Source organism: Terrapene carolina, unplaced genomic scaffold (genome assembly GCF_002925995.2).
Source record: "Terrapene carolina triunguis isolate 2854851 unplaced genomic scaffold, T_m_triunguis-2.0 Scaffold69, whole genome shotgun sequence".
NCBI classification, from domain to species: domain Eukaryota; kingdom Metazoa; phylum Chordata; order Testudines; family Emydidae; genus Terrapene; species Terrapene triunguis.
The window spans coordinates 4,632,834-4,658,107 of NW_020664420.1; the positions used below are offsets into that span (position 1 = coordinate 4,632,834).

A 25,274-nucleotide genomic window follows, 5' to 3' on the forward strand; every position below is an offset into this window, starting at 1 on the left:
ACCTGGGTGTGGAGTGTGGGGAGGAAGAATTGCAGGTCATACTTAAAGGATAAATCCTAACCGTATTGTAACATGTGCACTCACCTATATCCGAGCCCTTTTTATAAAACTATTAGTTTTAATTTGTTCGCTACTTTTAAAACATACTTATTTCATCCACTGTCATAATAATAATAATAATTAATAATAATTTTAAAAAAACATAAACGTAAAAGACTATACAATATTTCACACACATAACAACTATTTGCACCTGATGTGATATGCAAAGCAAGTTGTTGAAAATGTCTTGTATTTGGATTGATCAAAGTATAAGTACCCTAAACTTATGAAAATTGGTTGAATTTCCATACTAGAAGGTTTCTGATACAATGGTAAACCAAATAAAATGCTCTTCCTGCCCCTCACACATTCCCAATTTTTAGACTTAAAAAAAAAGTCTGTCCCTAGATCTAGCAATATATATTAATGAGGTTATCATCTTCTGCATGGAGTAGTAATCTACAGTTTCCAGTGATTTATTCATAACAGATAGACTGCTCTTATTGAAGTTTGCACTGCTTCACAAGTCTATTACTATGTAAACTCCAGCAGAATATGAATATCATATGAAATTATGTCAAGTTTCTATGGATTAGAAAGACCTTTGTTTAATGTGAAAATTTAGTTACCTTCTGTTCTGATAGTTCACTCCAGTTTTAACAAAAAGATGTCTTGTTGTTACAAGCCTGTAATTATGCATCATACAGAAAGAAATTTGCTCCTTGCCTATGGAAATATTTGTTAAGTTCCAACCCATTTCTAGGCTGCTAACCATCACACAGCATATGCCACTTGGCAATTTGTCTCCTAGGATATTCACAAATTTCCTTCCAGTGCTCTCCACTTGTTCCTTCTGCTGAAGCTCCCAGGGTTAACCGGCCAATAATCTCATTCCTGGACCCCCTATCTGAATCCAAAACCAAAAATTCAATGCTGATATCTTCAAGGCCCTCACAAGGAATGTCAAAGACAAACAATTCATTGAATACTGCATTGGGGGTGCATTTCTTCACATGGGTTTTCTTTTTAGAGATTCTCTTCTTAGCATGGTAGAGGTTCACTTTGACATAAGGATCTGCAATGACAAGCAAAAAAACCCCACAAGACTATTGACTGTTGTCCAACAGCAATTCATGGATCATATGAATGATAAAATATATTCTACCCACATAATGACAACATGATGAGGGGTTGCCACAAACAAATAGATGTTGAAAAAAGGTCCCAATTGTAAAACTTTATCCTAAGTGACAACAGCAAGCTTTGTTGTCCATTTTTTTAAAATTAAACTATGAATCTTGAACAACTGAAGCACAACCAGGACAGACCAAAGCTTTACAAAGACCACAAACAAAAAAAAAAAAAAAAAAAGACGAGCGGCGGCACTTCAGCGGCAGCTCAATCGCGCCGCGTCTTCAGCGGCAAGTCCTACTTCTGTTCCTCTTTGGCAGCAATTCGGCGGCAGCTCAAAGAGGAAGAGATGGAATGAGGGACCCGCCGCTGAATTCCCGCCGAAGACCCAGACGTGCCGCCCCGATACTGGATGGAGTGCTGCCCCTTTGAATTGGCCGCCCCAAGCACCAGCTTCTTACGCTAGTGCCTGGAGCCGGCCCTGAGCACAACTGATAAATATTAGATCTAGGTCTTTATTACAGCATGAAGGAAAAAAATTCTATTTGCCTATTGGCAGAAATGTAAAACTCTATATTTATGTTTAATATGAATTAGTTATTCATACTTATTTGTATAGGATAAGCCACATCTTAATGAGAATTGTGCAAGCAAATGCATAGGAGAAAAAAAAACAGAAAAAAATCTTCTTTAAGGAATGGCTGAATGGACAACATTTATTCCTAGTGTTACTCCAGTGATTTTAATGGACTTGATTAACTTGGCCCCACAAATTTTAATTTGGTTATTTTGAACCAGCAACTCCAAATGTGGAGCTGCATTTGTTGGTATGCTATATATGCCTAGGCTTAAGTAAGTTGATGACTGCTTTGTATCATTGGGAGGGATAGCTCAGTGGTTTGAGCATTGGCCTGCTAAACCTAGGGTTATGAGTTCAATCCTTGAGGGGGTTACTTAGGGATCTGGGGCAAAATCAGTACTTGGTCCTGCTAGTGAAAGCAGGAGGCTGGACTTGATGACCTTTCAAGGTCTGTTGTAGGAGATAGGATATCTCTATTTATTGGAGCAGCACGAAGTAGCCAATTTAGAAGGTTAAATTTTGTCCTATTTTATTAGTCCTATTAATTGACCCAATGTGGGTTTTTTAAACAGCATTCAAGTTTTGCTTGACTCTTCTTCCATTGAATTCATAGAGAGTTCTACCATTGATCAGAACTAAACACAAATGCCATTTAGAATTGCTGGGCCAAAGACATCAAATTGGAATAGCTGGATGATGACAAGGTTACTCGTCCATTTGGCCTGATAGTATATTTTGCAGAAATACAGAAACAAAGATCATATTGCACATATTCAAGTGCAGTATGACAGTGACAAAGTATGTTGAAATGTATTTCCACTTTCATACTATACTTTCATAGTTAACCAATACTTTAGGAATAAACCTCAAATAATTAAATAATTAACTGGCCTTTTGAAGCACAAACTCCATTCTGTATATCAAAATCAATACCCATCAAAGTTCCGTATAGTGCTCTTGATCTCTGGCCAAATAAACATTGCTAGTTAACATCTCCCAACCATAGATACGTCTAAAGTGTCCAGTTTGCTTCTCCCATATCTATCAGCAGACTTTTATACCACTGACCAGGAGGTTTTGTTGAGTGTTGGGGCATCATATAAGTAGTTTATGGAGTCTCCTGAGTGAATCACTTCCTATCTTGCTGAGAAGGTAAAAGTGAGCAGTAAAAGTGAGAGGGGTGCTCTCGTACAGGGAATCACAGAGGTCTATTTTCTCATGACTGGCATCTGATTACCTTGAGACATCTCCTTTCTCCCTGGCCCATGCTGACACAACCGAGATCAGAAGAGGTGCTAAAGGTAGAGATCCCTTTCTGAAGCATCTTCAGCTTTGTAGGATGTGTCAGCCTACTGAGTACACTGCAAGGCCCATCTCTTCTCTTGGGCATTCAGGATGAGTTGAGGGTTAAAGAGGATTTTATTTTATGCTCAGAAGAACAGCTCCTTGCATTTTATTGTGAAATTAAATTATGTCAGGGTGCCCAGTGTTTGGATATGCCTTTGCTTATGACTCTCTTAAAATAAATTGAATAAATATACCATACTGTCTGTCTGTGTCTGTGTGTATCTACCATTGGTTTCAATGGACGTTCCAGAAAAAGAAACAGTTGCATAATAGAGCCATGAAAATGGATTGCAAAACCTGCTTTTCCTTCGTGCATCCCAAGGACACTGCATTACAATGCACAAATATCATGTTACAAGTGACTTATCTTACTTTGCAAATACCATGTAATGAGCCAGATTGAGGGCTGATGTGACTTCGCTGGAGCTATGTTGAATTACACCAGCTGAAGGTCTGTCTCAGAAATAAACACTTGTAGATTACTTATTTACAATAAAACTATAATTCTGCAGTATTTCCCAACAAAATATCCTGCTGATGTCAGAGAAGTCCGACAGAAGAAAAGGGCAAAATTCAATGACTTCACTGGGAAGAGGATTTCTTCCATATTAACTCCTAGGTCACTTAATGTCTTGGCAAATACTATATAGGAACAAGCTCCTAACATTTGTGACTTGGAATGTAAAATACAACTTGTCTCTGAGAATAAAGCAAGAGTGAATTGCAGATCATACAGCCCATGAATACATGGATGATAGCACAGATCTTTAATCTGTAAACTCCCAGGCTTAGTATGTTTTTTTTACAATTCTGCCTATTCCACAGTCATAAATAAAGACATTACCTGATAATCCTGAAACGTCAGCTTTGGGTAGGTGCCTGGCTTTCAAAACAACCACGGTTAGAGTGTTTGTTGTAGACTGGTAACAGAGAGAGATCAGTAATTCTCCACGTCCAGATGACTTCTGAGGAAATGAAAAGAGAACCTTTATGAACAAATATCTTGGTCAATATCTTGGCTGTGAATTGGAGAGATTAGTACATTTTTTGAAAATGTCATATGATGTTGGAACACATTGGAGTAGCTCTAAAGGACCTATTTATTATTAATTATTATTACTAGGAGTAGAATTATTAGTATTATTTATTATCATAGTTCTATGCTGTTTTATGTTACCAGACTGTACCAAAGTATTCTGGTTACAAAACTTTGTTAATGGCTTGTTAGTAAATGGATTAGAAAAACAAGGTGAAAGCATATATTGTCATGGAAGAGACCTATTAGTTCACTTGGGCTATAGTAAGATAAAGATTTAAATTGATTTTTGAAACACCTACATCATAGGAAATAAATCTCAGTGAAAATAAAAGAGTATAAGCAGAGCTAAAATAGAAAAGGTATATCAAACACATGTAATTCACCAAAATCTGCAGTGAAATCTTTTGACAAATATAGACTCAAAATTTTATGGAAATGTTGTCCCTAATACTCTCTGGAGGACTATCATTTAAATGGAAGGAAGAAGAAATCAGGGTTCTTCTGTATAATTATTTAATTTGAATTTGCAAGAACAATGGCTTCACTTCAAGTAAAGCAAAGAAAAGAAACAGGGACCTAAAAGGTTGAACCTCTCTGGTATGTACAGTATGAATGAGATGATTACAGCGCTGTTGTGCTGAAGCATTAGAACTATAAAACAATGATATTGCTGATAGGAATATTGGCTGGCAGACATTAATTCAATTTGATGTAATGCTTGATCTTTTGAAAGCAATTACATTAACGTCAATACACATGCCAAATCCTCAGGAAGGGCTGGTGGGTACAATTCAGTTGTTATGGTTTTGAAATATCTTTTCATTCTGAACCTGGATAAGAAACACAGGGTGAAATTCTGGCCCCACTGAAGCCAACAGGAGTTCTGACAGATTTCAATGGGGTCAGGATTTTGCCATAGTGACTTCCTTGTATTAGTGGAGCTGCAGCCTGTGTTACAATACTTAAGACACCGGATAATAATACAAAGGTCAAATAATACATTTGAAAGCAAACAATGTAGTCAACAATGCAATTTTGTGAGTGGTGTCAAAAAAAATATTGGATAAATATGTTTGATCTTTAAGGGCTTGATCCATAGCTCACTGCAGTCAACTGAAAGATTCCCATTGACTTCAATGAGCTTTGAGTCAAGTCGTAATTGCCCGTCTTCAATATAGAATGGGGAAAAAAAGCTGTGCATTCTGTTCTTGCCAGCCTGATTAATTTGGGTCAGAGCCTGCTGACCTAACATAAGTGGTCCCATTGAAGTAAATTGGACCAATTGCATAAGAAAATAGGATTTGGTCCATTAGCAATTTCTTATAACAAGCTCACTGCAGTGATCATTGATTGCACTTGTATGCTTGTCTCCCCATAATGTTATCATGTAAAGCTTCTTAATGGTTGTTCTGATGAACTCTTTCCCTACTTTCTAATATACTAGTAAAATAATAACATAATAATAAATAATAAAAGCACAGGACTTTTAAAGATATTTAAAATAGATTACCCTAACATTTCTTTTGATGATCTCCCTGTTCATTAGCATCCTTCCCTCAGACAATTCAATTCCTTCAAGTGGAATGAGGACTTCTCCAATGATGTCATCTCTGGAAAACCTGTCAAAGCTCAAGATCATAAAATGAAGGATTAAATCTTGGACTTGGCTATAGGGGATCCCATAAAATGTAAAGGTTTCATCGAAAGCTGGATCTAAGGTTTTTCTCAGCACTCTGGTTTTCACTTTGTGCTTCTTCTCAGGTAATATTGTCATTTTGATGTAGGGATCAGAAGTCATTGACTGTTCATCCATTGCTGGCAATCCACGTGCTTCTTTGATGTTCACCACAAATGCCTTCTTCTCAAAGTTGTACTCTAAGGAGAAAAAGAGAGTCCCTAGCTTGTCTTGTTTCTCTTCAGAAGACAGTGAAGTGTTGGACTTTAAGCTCTCGGGGGATATTGAATCTTTCTCTCTTTCTACAAAGTGCTTTGGAGTCAAGTTCTCAAGATCTGGAGAGCTCTGGATTTTGGGGGTTGTTTTGGGGAAGTTGCCATTCAAATCTCTCTTTTCCAGGTCGAGGTGGAGAGAATTCTTTGGCATCACTGATTTGCTTTTTGCTTCACTTTTGTCATCTGCTCCAAATTTCTTCTTACTGTTAAGGTTCTCGGGATAAATGTCAACCCCCTTCAGCACATGGACAAATTTGTAGGGAGGGGTCTTGTTGGATTTGGAAGATTTACGCTGGCAGCAGATCCAAGCAAAGAGGGAGACTGTGAAGACAAGGCCAAAAGCACTAAAGATCCCAACCACTGTAGGAATTTCATCTGCAAATCAAATTAATAGTAACAAACATGTAAACAGCAGTGCTTGAGATAATAATGTGATATATTAGAAAATACACTCAAAAGAGATGGCACTAGCAGCAACCTAGGCAGACTGAAATGTTTTTTCATTATACACATTGCAAAGGATCTGTGTATATTTCACGCCATCTGCAGGTATAAATGTGTAGCCACACAGCAAGAGGGACCCCTCATGTAAATACTTTTCCATATACAGTGTAGCCCATTATTTTAATTTATTGTTCATTTCTCGTTAACAACAGAGTGATTGTGAGGAAAACAGTAGGACAAGATAATATCATTAATAATTATTCTGAAATGGCTCCTTTCCATGTGCAGTTTCTAGGTTCACTTAGAACAACTAAATCAGTATGAACCCATGAGGCAAAAGCATTTTCGGCTCACTCCTGCAGCTTCTGCATTGAGTCGCCAGGATTTTGTTGCTTAAACAGAATCTGAAATATGCATTACTTGTATATGCCATCTATGTTTTATATTGCTCCCTGGACTGCTCTGTGTATCGAATGAGGTAAATGTTTTGTCTTCTGATCTCAAAAGGGGTTAGAGGTATCTCATGAAGATGCTGAGTTTAATAGAAGGGGATGGTATTCAACACTTTCTTAGGAGGCACTCACCTTCTTCCAGGAATGAGTCCTTGAAACAATAATTATATCTATAAAGGCTTTTTCTTGCTACCTGGACATTATGCATGCATATTCAACTCTAAAAACAAGAAAACCCACTGTGTTGCTATGCATTAAGTATTGAACCCATCTGACTATTAACCAAAGTCGTGGAGGATTTAAACGCAATAGAAGGAGGGTTCTTGTTTGTTTTACAATATTTCATTAGATCGTATATTGTGACAAAAAAACATTAGAGCTAGATTCCTCTCCCGTGTTCATATGAATCATGCATTTGAAAATTACATTTCAAAGGGGAAAACAGTGCAAGTGCTACAATCTCACTTAGAATGTGGATAAAGTGGTTGCATATAGAGTTATAGTATTTCATAAGTATGCAATGAAGGACCACATGAGCACAACTAACTGGAAATCCAATTTGCCCTATAAGTAACAAATTTTAACATCCCACAATATACCAATCAGAGCTAAATCCACATCACTGTAAGAGTGAGGGGCTAATAAAATATTAATATAATGATGTTTTGTATGAATAAGGGTAATTATGGTCTTTATGTAAGAGTGCTGGTTCTTTAACACATGATTAGCAGACCTTTCTGGTTGAGAAAGAGCACAGGTGTCCTATATGAATGAGTCTGTTATGTATAGTTAAAAGCTAGACACATGGGATTACTTTTCACTTACTGTCATATCTTTATTTTTTTTTTATTGGCGTGACTGAAAAAATAGCACTAGAAAGAGATATTAGGAGATAAACTTCCAGCAGCTAAAGGGTTAGGCCTGGCTCTACATTTCTTCCAACAGTTGAGTCATTTTCCCTTCTACCCTTATTCTGTATCATTCATTGTAATTAAATGTAAGAACTCAATAAAATGACATATATGATGAATAAGTGAATTCATTTTTTTTAAAGTTAAACACGTAGCACTGAGTTTAGACAATTCCTCAGGGTTCAGAAATGGAAAATGTATGAGATGCAATAGCAGAGAACAAGGTCTGATATCATAATTATTAGCACAACTTAAATAGGTTTTAAGTATCAGTTTGCATTTTTGTAGCACTTTTCATTAGATCACATTTAGACAGACTGTTTATAAAAGTGTGAATAATATTACATGTTACATCTGCAGCTTCTGGTAGCATTGATAGGACAAAATTGGTACTTAAAATTAATTATCTTAATTGAATCAGTCATCAGGTGAGCAAGATGTCACAAATGTAGTTAGAAACACCCAGGTGATGGGGGTGGGGCAGGGAGATGAAATGGTAAAGAACACTGCTATACATTTACTTCAATTAGATAACAACCTGTGTTTGTTGCTATTTTCATATGGCAAATCAATTGTCCAGCCATTCAGAAAAGCCAGATTTCTTTGAAATGTTATTTATTAATACTAAAGCAGATTCTGATCTCAGTAACACAGATGTAAATCAGGATTCACTGCATTTAAATCAAGGGAGTGATTTCAGATTTACACTCTTGCTAGAGTAAATATTTTGTAAAGGATAGTTCAGAAACATTTTCTTTTATAAACTCTAAGTAAATATATAGATACACACACCTATTTATGTGAATGTTTCTGAAACTCCCTTTCTGTAATAAAGTTAATCCCATATTCAACAAAAAAATGTTGAACTTAAAACTTTTTATTATTATCATCCTTTTATACTAACATCCACTGCACCAAGATTTATCTTAGGTGTAAGATGTCCATTTAAAATAAGTGGGGATATCACACATTCACTCACCTAGCAACGTCAATTAAAAGAACATATATATCTGTGGATAAGATTTTATATGCCCTCCTCTTTAAGAAGACAGGGGTGAAAGCTATTCCAAGAGCATTTTGAACAAGGATTTGATCTTTGGCGTGGAATATACTTGAACAACTTAACTCTGGGGTATGCTATCTTTCCTCGAGGTAGAGGAGATAATCGAGGCATCAGTAATACACAAAAAAGTCCTAATGCTTGCCAGTACCTGGGCTGCAAAAACAAAAAAGAAAATTACACATCTATGAACTTCAAAGACATAAAAAAAAGATTCAAATGCCCCAAGGATTCCTCTGAAAGAGATATAAGGAAGCTGTGGAGATAGGTTAGACAAGATTTAAAGCATACCCTTAGTTAGCCCTCCCAACGCCATGAAATGGAACGTTCATACAAATGCCCAGCCAGCTCTCAGGCTTAAGGATGGAAATTGCCTGGCATTATAAGTTTGGGATGGAACTTGCTTACCAAATTCTTCTCTGCTCGCTGAAATCGGAGCCATTTTTGCTGCGTGCTCTGTCCAAGGTACTGAAAAGCCCTTCCTCTCCTTAGCCCAGCTCTTAGCTTGCACAAACCCAACGGAGCCCTATTTTTCCAGCGTGATGAAATCACAAACATGAAAGATCGGGAAGGTTTAGGAGGAGGAGGCTGTGAACGGGGAGGGGAGGGAGCTTTTAGACCTTCCCTCTTCACAGTGATTTGCAACCCCCTCCCTGTTTTGGTTCTTCTGAGTAGCTCGGCTCCGAGACTGAAGACGTGGTTGAAACCCAAATTGACGCAATCCTGACGCTACAGGGCTGAAATCAGCACCTTCCTCCCCCTCCCCCCCTCCACCCCTTTCCCCCCTAGGGATTCAGCACACACTCATCAATTATTTTACCTGCTCTGCTGCAGGAGATTAGCTCACATTCTCAGCCTGACACAGACAGATGCTAATTCCTACAGCCAAACATGTCCTTGTATAATCCACAGCCCTGTTATGTTTCATTAAGTATTATTTATTAATTTGCTATCCAGGTTGCAATGATGCAGTAGACGATGCAAAGTCTTAGGGTCAAACGACCCAGCTCCAATTTCAGGGATGTGTTTTCACTATATTTGATACCATACACATAATGGATCGGAATCACTAAATGTCCTGTGTCTACTGCCCCTTCCCCCTTGGAAGTGCAAGAACATAGTGTTCTCTTCTTCCGACCTGCCTTCGGGTCTGGGTAAAAGCTGGATCTGCCTGTCAATTTGGAACCTAAAACTCCCGGATTATACTGTAAAAAAGTCTGATGCTAAAACACCCACAACTCCCCCTGAATCTGCAACAGTGCTGTAAAACCCGGCACTTGAATCCTGCTGGATCCATCCAAGTTTTGGCTCCCATCCCAAATTCTGCTGCATAAATGGAGACCAAGTGAAGGTACTCCTGTTACAACAACAAAATCCAGAGACACGTGGATAGTGCTCCAGATCCCTGGATCTCGATCCCGACATTTTTTTATCCCCTACCCAGCAAATGCTGGTGCTTAACGACAGAATAAATGTAGCTGCTTCTAACTCCAGCAAAATCAATCCATCTGAGAGGCTGCACCGAGTCAGTCTGTGATGCTGATAATCCCAATTCCACTTCCTACACAAAGATCATGTTTAGCTGCTTCTGCTGCGCTTTAGCAATCCTGCCGGGGGTCCCTAGTCCACCTCTCCACACACACTGCAGCTGTTCCACAGAAACTCAAATCCAGGATGGGGACTCCACTGGATCCTACCAAATTTTGGCCACAAACACATAAATGATACTCTATAAATAGAGGATAGTGGTGCTTCAACTATACACCTATAAAAATCTGGACATACACACATGCTGGTATAAGAAGGTGGCAAAAACTACCATTTGACTCCTTTATTTATTTTGACACTACAATTTGGGTGTTCAAAGACAGGCAGGATCTAGGTACATCCAGCTTTTGACTTTCCCTCCCTTCCTTTTGTGAATAGCAACTTTTTTTTATTTTGGCCATCCAAAATTTAGACTTGTTCAAATGTAAGTGCATGGAAATAATTACATTTGATTTTACACTCCAGAGCAGACTGACAGGCTTCCAACCATGATCAAAATATGCTGGATCTTGACACGAATTTAACTGGAGAACATATGGATGCTATCCCTGATCCAGTATCAATAGGGCTTTTCTCCCCCCTGATGAAATCTGGAAGAATCTCTGTTGATATACACAGGGATTACCAAGCACATGGAACTGCCAATTTCTGACTGTCAAAGGTTTCCTTACCTTCTGGTTTCTTAAAAACCATGGAACACAGGGAGGCACCATGTAAAAGGCTGTTACGCCGTTTGCAAGTTTTATAGTGGCTGGGGACCACTTTCTTTCAGCACTGATTCTCTTTCCCAGAATGGAAACTCTGGTAAAATGAGGGTGTGGGGGGGGGAGCAAGTTGGTTTTTTTACGAAGTACAAGATAGTTCAGCCATTTTCCTCCCTGTTCCCCCCCTTTTAAATTAACAAAATTTGTCCTTTTTATGGTTTATCAATATTATTATTTGATATTAATAATCTGGGAATGCCTAGAGACCAATCAGGTTGAGGCCCCATTGTGCTAAACACTATACAACAATATAGTAAACGACAGTCTCTACTGTTACTTTTATCTCAGGTTTGTACATATATGGCTCATTCAAACATTACAGAAGGTGTTTCTTTCACTACCCTGACTCCCATCCTTTAGGAATTGTTAGTTTTCAAGGAGATTATGATAATTAGATAGACAGCTATTTTACATATATAGAGAATCAACTCTTTATTCCCATAGTATACCACTTCTATGACATGGCAAAAAAAGCATCACTTACATCAGTCATGATCCTTCCATAGTTAACTATATGGCTACACTTAGTACAGAATATGTGTCACAGAAAATACCTAAGAAGCAGGTTGAGCATTGGGATGCTGGCAAACCTTGAGACAGATGTGCTGTTTATTCTCTGTGTTGTGCAAGCACCATCTAGTGTACACCTTAGATCCATCAGTGCATGAGGAATAGCACACATATACGCACTTATGCAAACATACATAGAACTACGCAGAGAGATAATCAGCCTGTTATTTCCATGTTGTATATAAGGCAAATGGCAGAAACATGATCACCCCTTCTATTTGTTAACTGGCTATATTTCAGCTGAGCCCCACCCAAGCGATGGGCACTTTTTCTCTCCTTGTGGTTGCAGATTCTTAGGAATGCCTTCCTGTCCTGGGGAAACATACTGAAGGTTTCAGCAGAGATTCACATTCTTAGAACACCCTTTTGTAAAAACTAGAGCAAACGCTCATTGCTCAGTCTACATTCCCCTCCGTTAATTTGATAAGCAAACAGATGATCATGATCTGAGCACATCAACCCCCAGACACATTCAGCACAAAGTAAGGGAGAGCTGTTTGAGACCTTGGCCACCGTACTAAGTTCAAATGAGTTCCCGTGAAAAATGTACAGTCCAGCTGACTGCATCACAATGAGCTTTTCTGTGGGTCTAGAAAACAGATTATCAATACACAGGCATGCGCAGAACACCCTCCAGCTGCTGAGAGAGCAGGGAGTGTGGTTACTAAGCAACAGAGACCATACAGTTCCAAAACCAGATAGGCCTCAAATAAGCATTTGGGGCTGGAAAATAATGGTTTTCCCTCCCCTCCCCACTTATCAACAAACAGTTACTAGGTTTCGGTTTCAAAAGAGCTTGTGTGGAGGAGAAAAAGGCCTGGCTTCCTCCTTTAAAAACCCAAAACAACTATTATTTTAAAATATAAAATAAATCTCCATGCTTTATATGTAGGAGGTAAAAACAGGGAAAAGCCCTTTTCCACCCCAACAAAATCTTATCTCTGGAGCTACATGCTGATGCTATGTCTACACTTGGAGCTTAGGGTGTGATTCCCAGCTTGCATAGGCATACCCATGAGGTCCAGGTGGGTTTGTACTCAGGTTGGTTAGCCTGTGGCACTGCTTGCCACTGACCGTGCTTCCACAGCTACAATATTTTTAGAACACTAGCTCGGTTATGTCTATGCAAGCTGGGAACCACACACCTCAGTTTCAAGTGTAGACATAGCCAGAGGTTCACATGTTCAAATGCAGCCACTAATTGTGTAAGCCTCAATTTTTGGATTCCAGATTTGAGACATTGACTTGATATGGACCTGAAAGTGCTTGTTCAGCACATTTGAAAATCAGGCCAAAAAGCCAAGATTTTTAAAAGTAGGAATCTAAGTTAGACCACATAAATAAGTGACCACATTTTCTAGAATGCTGAGCACCCAGACACCCCCACTGACTTCAAAAGAACCTTCCTAGCACTTTTGAAAATCAGGCCACTAATTTGGAAGTCTAAATATCCTGTGGTTAAATCACTAGACTAGGACTTGGGAGTGCTGATTCCAATTCCCTGCTCTGCCATAGACTTCCTGTGGGACGTTGGATAAACCACATAGTCTATCTGTGCCTTACCTCCCCATCTGTCAAATGGGGGTAATAGCACTTCTCCACCTCACCGGAATATTCTGAAGATAAATACATTAACAAGTGGGAGGTGTTCAGATACTGTGGGGATGGAGGCTACATAAGTACCTAAGATAAATAGAAAGCATGGATTTAGAAGCCTATCACTATGTTTCTGTCTCTGAAAAAATCAGCCTTAATGTAAATTTGAAGCTTTATTTGTGGGAAAATATGGCCCTAGAAAATTTCACAGCATCAAGATTCTGTAGGTACAATGACTTCCTGCCTACCAGCTATTTCAGGAAAAACACACATATATGCACCTTACATGCAAATACCGTATAAGTAACATATAGTATGATATTGACTTTGTCTGAGACATTTTGACTAGAGTAGGTTGGATAATTTTTGTTTTGTTTTTCTGTGGAAAATGTTGTCTTTCTGGAAAAAAATTGAAAAAAAATTCAGACAAATACTGAACATTTTTGACTGAAAAACAAACAAACAAAACCTTATTTTGGAAATGTCACTGCAATGCCTCATGGAAGCTGTAGTTTAGATGCATCATTCTGTTCTTTATGCTGGGCTCCCTGGTTGAACTACCTGCCCCATGAAGCAGCATGGTCTCCTCTCTCACTGAGCCATTTTGGTGTATCATGAGTGACCTTGGCAACAGTACATACTGGGAAATGTAGTCTGGCTGGGGAACCTTTAGAGGAGAATGGGGAAATGAAGCAACCAAGCTACAGCTTCCAGGAGGCATTGTGGAGGCATTTCCAAACTTACATTTTTGGGCTTTTGGACAAATTTTTTCAGTCTTCTGTCAAAAAACAAAAAAAGTTTCAGTTTTAAGGTGTTAGTTTTTCATTGCAAAGTTTAAATTTTACACAGATAGCAGACACATTTTGTGAGAAAAAATCTTCTTAAAAAAAAAACAAAAACACAACAACAACTTTCCACTGATAATTTTGACAGGAATTATTTGACCAGTCCTCATTTTGACCTATATGCAAGTTGCCCTATGCTCCATACACATAAGTAACAATAAAACATATAACATAGTTTTTATGTATATGGGAGACATGCAAATGTGTCATTTTCATATACAATATACTATTTGTCAGAATCATATGAACTTAACTATCAGTGCCAGGTGCACAAGATCAGTGCTGGACACAGCTGGGGAGGAAGGTGGCACAACAGGTGGCTTTCACCATCTTTCCCCCCCCCCCCACTCCCACAATCTTGGAGGCTGCTGGAAATTGAACCAGCGTTTGGTGCAAGTTAGAGCAGTCTTAGCACTGCTGTAACTATCGCCAGTGGATAATGGCTTCCCAAGCAGTCACATGCTACCAGCTAGGATTACCAGACTGCATTCATTCTCTAGTTCCTCCCCTTCTCACACTTGACACACCCCTCCCCTTCTCCTAGCCTGCACCATAAAGCCCACCATACCAGGGGACCAGAAGCCCACCCTACCTCAAATGAGAATTATCCTAGAGGAACCCTCATGCGCTCCCTCAGGGAAGCTATAAATCCCCTTTGTGTTGGGAGACTTAGTGGATACTCAGTATCTGGCTCACAAACTTGTGCTCCAAACTCACAAGCACCTATCACTCAGGCTACAAGAGACGGGTCTATCTTTTTGTGTCCTGAGTTCCTGCTGACGTCAGTGAATTCTTGAGTGGCTGCAGAATCCTGCCACTGGAAGTGTCTCTCTTCCTCTTCGTTCTATTTTTGGTATTTTGCACAATCATTTTCTAAATATATTATGATGTGTTCTGTACCTCCCTCTTGAGCTTTAAGACCTTAATGCCATTTCATGCTGTGGAGGCAGGGAAGAGAAGGGAAAAAGGAAAGCTGGCTGTGGTGAATAAGGCATTTCCAACAATTGATTTTAAAGTGGTTGTAGTCAGTCTGCACCAGCATAGATTATCTTTCTACGGCTTCTAAAGACCAACCCTCTGGTGGTTAGAGACACATTTATGTAACACAATATCAAGGAGCACAGCTGTGGAATTGGCTATTACTAATACTTCCTGTGATTTTTTTTTAAGGTTAGTTTTTTACTGGCAATTTATTTCTTCATGTGACAGCTTTATTTTGATAATAGCTAGACTCCACTGCTTCTGATGTGTTAAAGTTCATAGATGGTAGTGTTTGTGAGCTAGGAGAATTATTGTCTTTGTATACATTTTATTGGCTTTGCTGTACAGGACAGTCAGGGCAGCTGTTATGCTCTCAGCAAGTCTACAGGAACCCTGGGAAAGGGAATACTTTTTCACCTTGGTGACCTCTGCCTGTTGAGGAAAAGTAGTTGGATTCCCCTCTTCCTCCCCAGGATTTTATACCAAAGATGTATCTAGGAAACAGAATCAAAGTCTTATTAGTGACAAATATATTTTCCTTCTATTTATTTTTTAAATCAATAAAAATACTAATTGAGGGGAAGAAAAAGGTACAATTTGGGTTCTCCAAAGGGGCTAGATGAGCTAGTCAGTGGGAATTGGGAACCTAATGCCATTTGGCTGCTTTGGAAATCCCAGCCTTAGTTGACAGCTCAGCTACCACAGTGGCCTAAGTTAAGTGTCAGTAACTTGGATCACTGGTAAATAAATCAGAATCAGAAATGAAAAGGAGACATTTCTTTCCATTTTGAAGAGAAAGGGAAGAGGAAAATAATATAAAGCTAAATCCTGAAGTACTTACCAGGGTCCTGAATATCTTTCCAACACTTATGCATATGCTTAACTTTATACGTGTGAGTCCCACTGAGTTCTTTAGGACGCAGTTAAGCAGAAGCATTCCTATTTATAGGATGTAGCCCTTAATTTTAAATCACTCCTTGCTTTTGCGTGGACTACCATAAGCTAAATGCTGTCACTTGCCCAGAGAACTATCCAATGTCATGCACAGATGAGCTATTTGTATACTGGGACGTGCCCAGTTCATCTCTACCTTAGACTTAACTAAGGCAAGTGCTGCTAGATGATCCAGACAAGCAAAGGTCAGCCTTCATCACCCATGTAGGGTTGTATGAATTTCATGTGTTCCCTTTTGGACTCTGCCACCTTTCAGAGACTGGTAGATAACCTTCTGGCTGGATTTGGGGAATTTGCAGTCACCGATCTTGACAATGTGGCTATATTCTCAGATTCATGGGCAGAACACCTGGAACACCTCCAAGCTGTCTTCCAGCACGTAAGGGAGGCAGGATTAACTGTGAAGGCCAAAAAGTGTCAAATAGGCCTAACAGGGTAACATACCTTGGCCACCACATGGGTCAAGGAACTATCAACCCCTTACATGCTAAAGTAAATGCTATCCAAAATTGGCCTGTCCCTAAGTCAAAAAAGCAAGTCCAATCCTTCTTGGGCTTGGTCAGGTATTGCCGACGATTTGCACCACACTACAGCCAAATTGCCACCCTACTGACAGACCTAACCAGGAAAAAACAGCCAAATGCAGTTCAGTGGATTGAGAAGTATCAAAAAGCCTTTAACCAGCTTAAGGCAGCCCTTATGTCTGACCCTGTACTAAGGGCCCCGGACTTTGACCAACCTTTTGTCATAACCACAGATGCGTCCGAGCGTGGTGTAGGAGCAGTTTTAATGCAGGAAGGACCATATCAACAATTCCATCCTGTCGTGTTTCTCAGCAAAAAACTTTCTGAGAGGGAAAGCCACTGAATGTCACACCATTGTATATGCTCTGGAGAAACTATGCCCATACTTTTGGGGACGGCATTTCCACCTACAGACTGACCATGCTGCACTGAAGTGGCTTCACATAGTCAAAGAGACTAACAAAAAACTTCTTCAGTGGAGTTTAGCTCTTCAAGACTTTGATTTTGAAATACAATACATTTTGGGAGCCTCTAATAAAGTGGCTGATGCACTCTCCTGGGAAGGTTTCCCAGAATCAGCTGGGTAAATATGTCCCTGCATTACAAGTCACTGTAGTCCTTGAAATGTAAAAAGTACTATTTAGTTCTTCATGTAATTATTAGTAAAATTAGAAGTGCATGTATCTTATTAACTCTGTTTCGTGTGTCTGATAAATGAAGGGGGGGTAGCTCCCTTTTATGGACACCCAGCCAGCCAGTTAGCTATAAAATCCCTGTTAGTAGCTGTTCTCTACTTGCTTTACCTGTAAAGGGTTAAAAAATCCACAGGTGGGGGGAAAGGAGTGGGCACCTGACCAGGGTAGCCAATGGAAAGGCTAGAACTTTTTAAAATTGGGGGGAAAAAACTTCCCCTTTGTCTGTTGTTGTTCTCCGGGGAAGAGGGGAACAGAGTTATGCTGTGAGAAGCTGAAGGCCAGGTATGAAAATCTTCAGAATCATTCCTAGAGTAGGAAGATGTGATTAGGTTTATTTTGTTTATTTCTTACGGCTTGTGGATTCGCACAGAGGAACCTTAAAGGTTGCTTGTAACCTTTAAGCTGAACCCCCAGAAAATTATTTTGTGTGCTTAATTTTTGGAATTGCTCTTTGAAAAATCTAGCATAGACTGAGTTTTCAGATGTATTTTCTTTCTTTTTGTTTTTAATAAAATGTACCTTTTTTAAGAACAGAGTTTGAATTTTTGTGTCTTAAGCGGGTTGTGCACATGTTTTTTAGTTAGCTGGTGTCAACAGCTGATTTCTTTGTTTTCCTTTCTCAGCTGTTCCCCAGAGGGTGGAAGGGCTTGAAGGTACCCCACAGGAAGGAATTCCCAAGTGCTTCCTGGGTTCCAAGGGGTTTTGCATTTGGGTGGTGGCAGCATCTACCCATCCAAGGTCAGAGAGAAGCTGTAACCTTGGGAGTTTAATACAAGCCTGGAGTGGCCAGTATTCATTTTTAGAATCCTTGTGGGCCCCCACCTTCTGCACTCGAAGTGCCACAGTGGGGAATCAGCCTTGATAAACAGACTCAGATAATTGGTAGGAAAGATACCAAGGGAAAAAGGAGTTCAGGAGAGCTGACAGTTTCTCAATTAAACAATATTAAAGGCAAACTAGCCCAATGTGAAGGAAAGCTCGGAAGAATAGTAAGAGGCCAATAAGGCTCCAACAGGAGCTCTTTAATGACCTGAAAATCAAAAGGAAATCCTACAAAATCTGGAAACATGGACAAATTGCTAAGGAGGAGTCCAAAAGAATAGCACAAACATACAGGAACAAAATCAGAAAAGCTAAGTCGCAAAATGAGTTACACCCAACAAGGGACATAAAAAAGAATATGAAGAGCTTCCAAAATACATTAGGAGCAAGAGAAAGATGAAGGAATGTATAGGTCCTCTACTTAGTGGGAAAGGAGAGCTAATAACAGATGATATCAAGGAGACTGAGATATTTAATGCCTATTTTGCTTCAATCTTCACTAAAAAGGTGGTCAATGGTGACCAAATCCTCAACACAATTAATATTAACAAGGGGGAAGGAATGTAAGCCAAAATAGGGAAAGAACAGATTAAAGAATAATTAGATAAGTTAGATGTATTCAAATAAGCAGGCCCTGCTGAAATTTACCCTAGAGTTCTTAAGGAATTAGCTGAAGGAATCTTGGAACTGCTCGTGATTCTTTTTTAGAACTTAAGGAGAATAGGTGAGACCCCTGAGGACTGGGTAAAGGGAAACATAGTATATAGCTTTGAAAAGGACAAAAAAGAGGACCTGGGGAATTATAGACCAGTCAGCCTAACTTCAACATCTGGAAAGATACTGGAACAAATTGTCAAGCAATCAATTTGTAAGCACCCAGAGGACAATAGGATTATACCCAATAGCCAACATAGATTCATAGATTCATAGATTCTAGGACTGGAAGGGACCTCGAGAGGTCATCGAGTCCAGTCCCCTGCCCGCATGGCAGGACCAAATACTGTCTAGACCATCCCTGATAGACATTTATCTAACCTACTCTTAAATATCTCCAGAGATGGAGATTCCACAACCTCCCTAGGCAATTTATTCCAGTGTTTAACCACCCTGACAGTTAGGAACTTTTTCCTAATGTCCAACCTAGACCTCCCTTGCTGCAGTTTAAGCCCATTGCTTCTTGTTCTATCCTCAGAGGCTAAGGTGAACAAGTTTTCTCCCTCCTCCTTATGACACCCTTTTAGATACCTGAAAACTGCTATCATGTCCCCTCTCAGTCTTCTCTTTTCCAAACTAAACAAACCCAATTCTTTCAGCCTTGCTTCATAGGTCATGTTCTCAAGACCTTTAATCATTCTTGTTGCTCTTCTCTGGACCCTTTCCAATTTCTCCACATCTTTCTTGAAATGCGGTGCCCAGAACTGGACACAATACTCCAGCTGAGGCCTAACCAGAGCAGAGTAGAGCGGAAGAATGACTTCTCGTGTCTTGCTCACAACACACCTGTTAATACATCCCAGAATCACGTTTGCTTTTTTTGCAACAGCATCACACTGTTGACTCATATTTAGCTTGTGGTCCACTATAACCCCTAGATCCCTTTCTGCCGTACTCCTTCCTAGACAGTCTCTTCCCATTCTGTATGTGTGAAACTGATTTTTTCTTCCTAAGTGGAGCACTTTGCATTTGTCTTTGTTAAACTTCATCCTGTTTAACTCAGACCATTTCTCCAATTTGTCCAGATCATTTTGAATTATGACCCTGTCCTCCAAAGCAGTTGCAATCCCTCCCAGTTTGGTATCATCCGCAAACTTAATAATCGTACTTTCTATACCAATATCTAAGTCGTTAATGAAGATATTGAACAGAGCCGGTCCCAAAACAGACCCCTGCGGAACCCCACTCGTTATGCCTTTCCAGCAGGATTGGGAACCATTAATAACAACTCTCTGAGTACGGTTATCCAGCCAGTTATGCACCCACCTTATAGTAGCCCCATCTAAATTGTATTTGCCTAGTTTGTCGATAAGAATATCATGCGAGACCGTATCAAATGCCTTACTAAAGTCTAGGTATACCACATCCACAGCTTCTCCCTTATCCACAAGACTCGTTATCCTATCGAAGAAAGCTATCAGATTGGTTTGACATGATTTGTTCTTTACAAATCCATGCTGGCTGTTCCCTATCACCTTACCACCTTCCAAGTGTTTGCAGATGATTTCCTTAATTACTTGCTCCATTATCTTCCCTGGCACAGAAGTTAAACTAACTGGTCTGTAGTTTCCTGGGTTGTTTTTATTTCCCTTTTTATAGATGGGCACTATATTTGCCCTTTTCCAGTCTTCTGGAATCTCTCCCGTCTCCCATGATTTTCCAAAGATAATAGCTAGAGGCTCAGATACCTCCTCTATTAGCTCCTTGAGTATTCTAGGATGCATTTCATCAGGCCCTGGTGACTTGCAGGCATCTAACTTTTCTAAGTGATTTTTAACTTGTTCTTTTTTTATTTTATCTGCTAAACCTACCCCCTTCCCATTAGCATTCACTAGGATAGGCATTCCTTCAGACTTCTCGGTGAAGACCGAAACAAAGAAGTCATTAAGCATCTCTGCCATTTCCACGTTTCCTGTTACTGTTTCTCCCTCTTCACTAAGCAGTGGGCCTACCGTGTCTTTGGTCTTCCTCTTGCTTCTAATGTACTGATAAAAAGTCTTCTTGTTCCCCTTTATTCCCTTAGCTAGTTTGAGCTCATTTTGTGCCTTTGCCTTTCTAATCTTGCCCCTGCATTCCTGTGTTGTTTGCCTATATTCATCCTTTGTAATCTGTCCTAGTTTCCATTTTTTATATGACTCCTTTTTATTTTTTAGATCATGCAAGATCTCGTGGTTAAGCCAAGGTGGTCTTTTGCCACATTTTCTATCTTTCCTAACCAGCGGAATAGCTTGCTTTTGGGCCCTTAATAGTGTCCCTTTGAAAAACTGCCAGCTCTCCTCAGTTGTTTTTCCCCTCAGTCTTGATTCCCATGGGACCTTACCTATCAGCTCTCTGAGCTTACCAAAATCCGCCTTCCTGAAATCCATTGTCTCTATTTTGCTGTTCTCCCTTCTACCCTTCCTTAGAATTGCAAACTCTATGATTTCATGATCACTTTCACCCAAGCTGCCTTCTACTTTCAAATTCTCAATGAGTTCCTCCCTATTTGTTAAAATCAAGTCTAGAACAGCTTCACCCCTAGTAGCTTTTTCAACCTTCTGAAATAAAAAGTTGTCTGCAATGCAGTCCAAGAATTTGTTGGATAGTCTGTGCCCCGCTGTGTTATTTTCCCAACATATATCCGGATAGTTGAAGTCCCCCATCACCACCAAATCTTGGGCTTTGGATGATTTTGTTAGTTGTTTAAAAAAAGCCTCATCCACCTCTTCCACCTGGTTAGGTGGCCTGTAGTAGACTCCTAGCATGACATCACCCTTGTTTTTTACCCCTTTTAGCCTAACCCAGAGACTCTCAACACTTCTGTCTCCTATGTCCATCTCTACCTCAGTCCAAGTGTGTACATTTTTAATATATAAGGCAACACCTCCTCCCTTTTTCCCCTGTCTATCCTTCCTGAGCAAGCTGTATCCATCCACACCAACATTCCAATCATGTGTATTATCCCACCAAGTTTCAGTGATGCCAACAATGTCATAGTTGTATTTATTTATTAGCACTTCCAGTTCTTCAAACATGAATTTGTCAAGAACAAATCATGGCAAACCAACCTAATTTCATTCTTTGATACGGTTGCTGGCTAGTGGATGGGGGAAAGCCATAGACATGATATATCCTGATTTAAGTAAGGCTTTTGACACAGTCCCACATAACATTATCACAAACAAACTAGGGAAATGTTGTCTGGATAAAAGTACTATAAGGTTGGTGCACAAGTGATTAAAATACCCTACTCAAAGAGTAGTTATCAATGCTTCACTGTGAAACTGGGAATTTTATTGTGGTCATTCAGGGGTCTGTCCTGAGTCTGATACTAGTCAATATTTTCATTAACAACATGTGTAACCCCATTGGGGTTTAGAGCGCATGGGCCCTTGTCCTTGTTACCCCAAAAACAGGATTTGGGGCACCCCAAGTATAACTTACCTATTGCCCTCTTAGTCTGTCTTTCCTAAGGTAAGGGTCTCCAGCATATACTTGAAGGTCACGGATACAGCCCTCCAATAAATGATTGACACAAGCAGTATTCTTTTCAAAACAAGATACCTTGTTATAATCAAAAATCCCTAATATAGTGATAGTCTAGAAACACAAATAAGACACAAATTCCTTATTTGTTATAAAAACACAAATCCCTTACAAGTTAAAGATCATTTTAAACCTCAATAACAGACTGTTCAAATCATTCTAAGTGTTTGTGCTCTGTCACAGACTGCCAGTTTGCCACACAGCGCTGATAGTAATTGGCAACAGTACTTTAAATTTTACATATATAAAACCTTTTTGCAAGTAACACACAGTTATATATCTTTATTAACATACACAAACACATACTAACACTAATTCTACACGATACTATGCTATACTATAATTATAATTGGCAGGCTTACTCTGTCTGTTGGCTTCTGCTACATTTGCTGCTGTTTGTTGCTGCCACCATCAGCTCCTGTGATCAAGTCAGATCAGCTTTTTCTTCTAGATCTCTCTCTTTCTGCTCCTGGCTTCTGACTCTCGACTCCTCTCAATTTCTCTCTTCCCTAACCATCTGCCTTTTATACTGTACTAGCTGTCAGTTCTTTATACTATCTAGTTTTAGCCTCAGTATTTCATTGGCTATCTGTCCATTCTATTTTATCCTCCAATTTGTTGTTTACCACTTTTGTGACCGTTATCTGTCAATCATTGTTGTTTACCACTTTTGTGACCTTTGTCTACTTGGCTCTCTGTTGTTTACCTCAGTGTTATGATCTGATGACCTTTCCCCTACTTTTGTACTGCACATGCTCAGAAATATCTTGTGACCTGAACCTTCCAGTGGTGGAGTGACTTTTGCTTTCTCAGAATGGAAGCTACGGACACCAAATGGAGGATGAGGAATTTCTCCACTATCTTCTTGAGCCAGAGGAAGTACTGATTGTTCCAGGAAGAGGAAGTGCTGCTCATTCCAGGGGTGTGGAGAGAGGGAGAGTGACAGAGGGTGTGTGCCAGTAGCTACAGCAAGAGGGCTACAGCGAGCAGGCCCTCATATAGTGAAGCTTATATTAAAATACTTATCAGGTCCTGCCTCAGTCTTCTTTTCTCAAGACTAAACATGCCACAACATCTTTAATGTGTACACATCAAAGCACCTAGGAACATTATCTACAAGGCCAGGTCCAAATAGCTCATGCACACAAACCTGCATGGGACTCAGTCTACGTACTTCAGAAGGAAAAAGTGTTGATCCAAGCCAGACTTGCTGGAATTTAAACTCATTTTTCAGAAAGCCAGATTGTCCCCTGCCATGGCAAAACCTGTGGGAAGAAGGTGGATCACCTGGGGTGTGGGGCAGGGAAGACAATTCTGTGAGGTTGCCTTTTTGTCATTTTCCTTGCGAAGTCCCCTGTAGGGGATGAGAGCCATGGATTTTGGATCCACCTCACCACCTAGATTGAAGATCCTGGAAATCCACAGGTCCATAGAAGCAAGAGCCGTCCTGCAGAGACAATAGCCCCTCCATCTGGTTTCACTTAGCAAGATTGCTCCAACAAGAGCTCTGTTTCCCTTGTTTGTGTCTCCCTGAAGTTGCTCAGCAACAGCTGAGGAGAACCAGAAGAAGCTAACAACATTTTGATCTGAATTCATTGGCAGCTGCTTTTACAGGCAGAATCCCAGTGGGACTTTGCCTCATAGAGCATCCCCTTATCTGCCCTTCATCTATGTCCTCAAAACTGTGCACAGCCCCTTCCAAATGGGGGACTCACAGAGGGGCATCCATAGGATGCTGGAGGGGGCAGTCAGTGCCATAGAGGTAGGGCAGGCAGATTAGGAACCATGTGAGTAAGATCCCCAGGCCTCACAGGATATTTCTACACTGCAAATAAATGCCTATGACCAGCCCCTGTCACCTGACTTGTGCTGGCGGGGCTTAGGATGAGGGGCTATACAACTGCAGTGTAGATGTTCAGGCTTAGACTGGAGCCCACGCTCTAGGACCCCACGAGGTGGAAGAATCCCAGAGCCTGGGCTCTAGCCTAAGCCTGAATGTGTACACTGCAATTTTATAGCTCCATAGCCCAACCCCACCAGTCTGAGTCAGCTGACATGGGCCAGTCATGGGTGTTGTCTTGCAATATAGACATACCCAAGGAGTCTGCGCATTTGTAAACCTGATGTTAAAGCAGGGCCGGCTCCAGGCACCAGCCTACCAAGCATGTGCTTGGGGCGGCACCTGGAGGGGGGCGGCGCTCACCCGGGGAGAGCAGAGCCACAGCGGGCTCGCTGCCCTCCCCCGGCGCTCTGGCCAGCCGGGGAGAGCGGGGCCGCGGCCGGGCTCTCCGCCCTCCCCGTGGTGCTCTGGCCAGTCGGGGAGAGCGGGACTGCGGCCGGGCTCGCAGCTCTCCCCCTGGCGCTCCGGCCGGCCGGGGAGAGCGTGGCCGCGGCCGGGCTCGCCACCCTCCCCTGCCGCGCTCCCCACTGGGGTGTGGGGGGCGGTGGGCAGCGGGAGGCTTTTTTGCTTGGGGCGGCAAAAAAGCCAGAGCCGGCCCTGTGTTAAAGTTACCATCGAGCTAACCTCTCTGGCTATATTTGGAAAAAAGAGAATCACCAAATGTGGCTCATCATCATGCCTCTGATTAAAATCTTCCAGACCTTCTTGTTTTACAGTAAATGACTAATAATAAAACCAGGCCAAGTCTTTTCTGGATTTTGAAAGGGCTGCAAAGACACATGTTGGGATTTTCAAAGGAGCCTAGAGGAGTTAGGTCCCCAGCCAAACTGTTTTCCAATTCTGATAAGGATGGTGAAGACCACCAACACCTCACAACCTT

General features: G+C 40.5%; 1 protein-coding gene across 2 annotated transcripts; it reads right to left on the reverse strand.

Moving 5' to 3' along the window:
• Nucleotides 1-182: 182 nt before the first annotated feature.
• SYT4 (synaptotagmin 4) lies at nt 183-9,513 on the reverse strand. Of its 2 annotated transcripts, none has more exons than XM_024192876.3 (4): nt 9,365-9,513; nt 5,650-6,464; nt 3,945-4,065; nt 183-1,117 (listed from the first exon to the last, which is right to left on the reverse strand). In XM_024192876.3, the coding sequence occupies exons 1-4, from the start codon at nt 9,396-9,398 to the stop codon at nt 810-812; spliced, it is 1,278 nt and encodes a 425-aa protein (XP_024048644.2). In that variant the 5' UTR covers nt 9,399-9,513; the 3' UTR covers nt 183-809. The 2 variants fall into 2 exon arrangements, with proteins under 2 accessions (XP_024048644.2, XP_024048645.2); XM_024192877.3 differs by having other exon boundaries at nt 5,650-6,410; nt 9,365-9,398.
• Nucleotides 9,514-25,274: the final 15,761 nt, after the last annotated feature.

What these genes read in the sequence shown, in the direction of transcription:
- SYT4 (XM_024192876.3), bottom strand. Translation starts at nt 9,398, where the DNA reads ATGGCTCCGATTTCAGCGAGCAGAGAAGAATTTG. An exon ending in AGCGAGCAGAGAAGAATTTG is followed by an intron (nt 6,465 to 9,364) that starts GTAAGCAAGTTC and finishes TTTGATTTGCAG; the next exon opens with ATGAAATTCCTACAGTGGTT. An exon ending in TCATCAAAAGAAATGTTAGG is followed by an intron (nt 4,066 to 5,649) that starts GTAATCTATTTT and finishes TCATTTCCTCAG; the next exon opens with AAGTCATCTGGACGTGGAGA.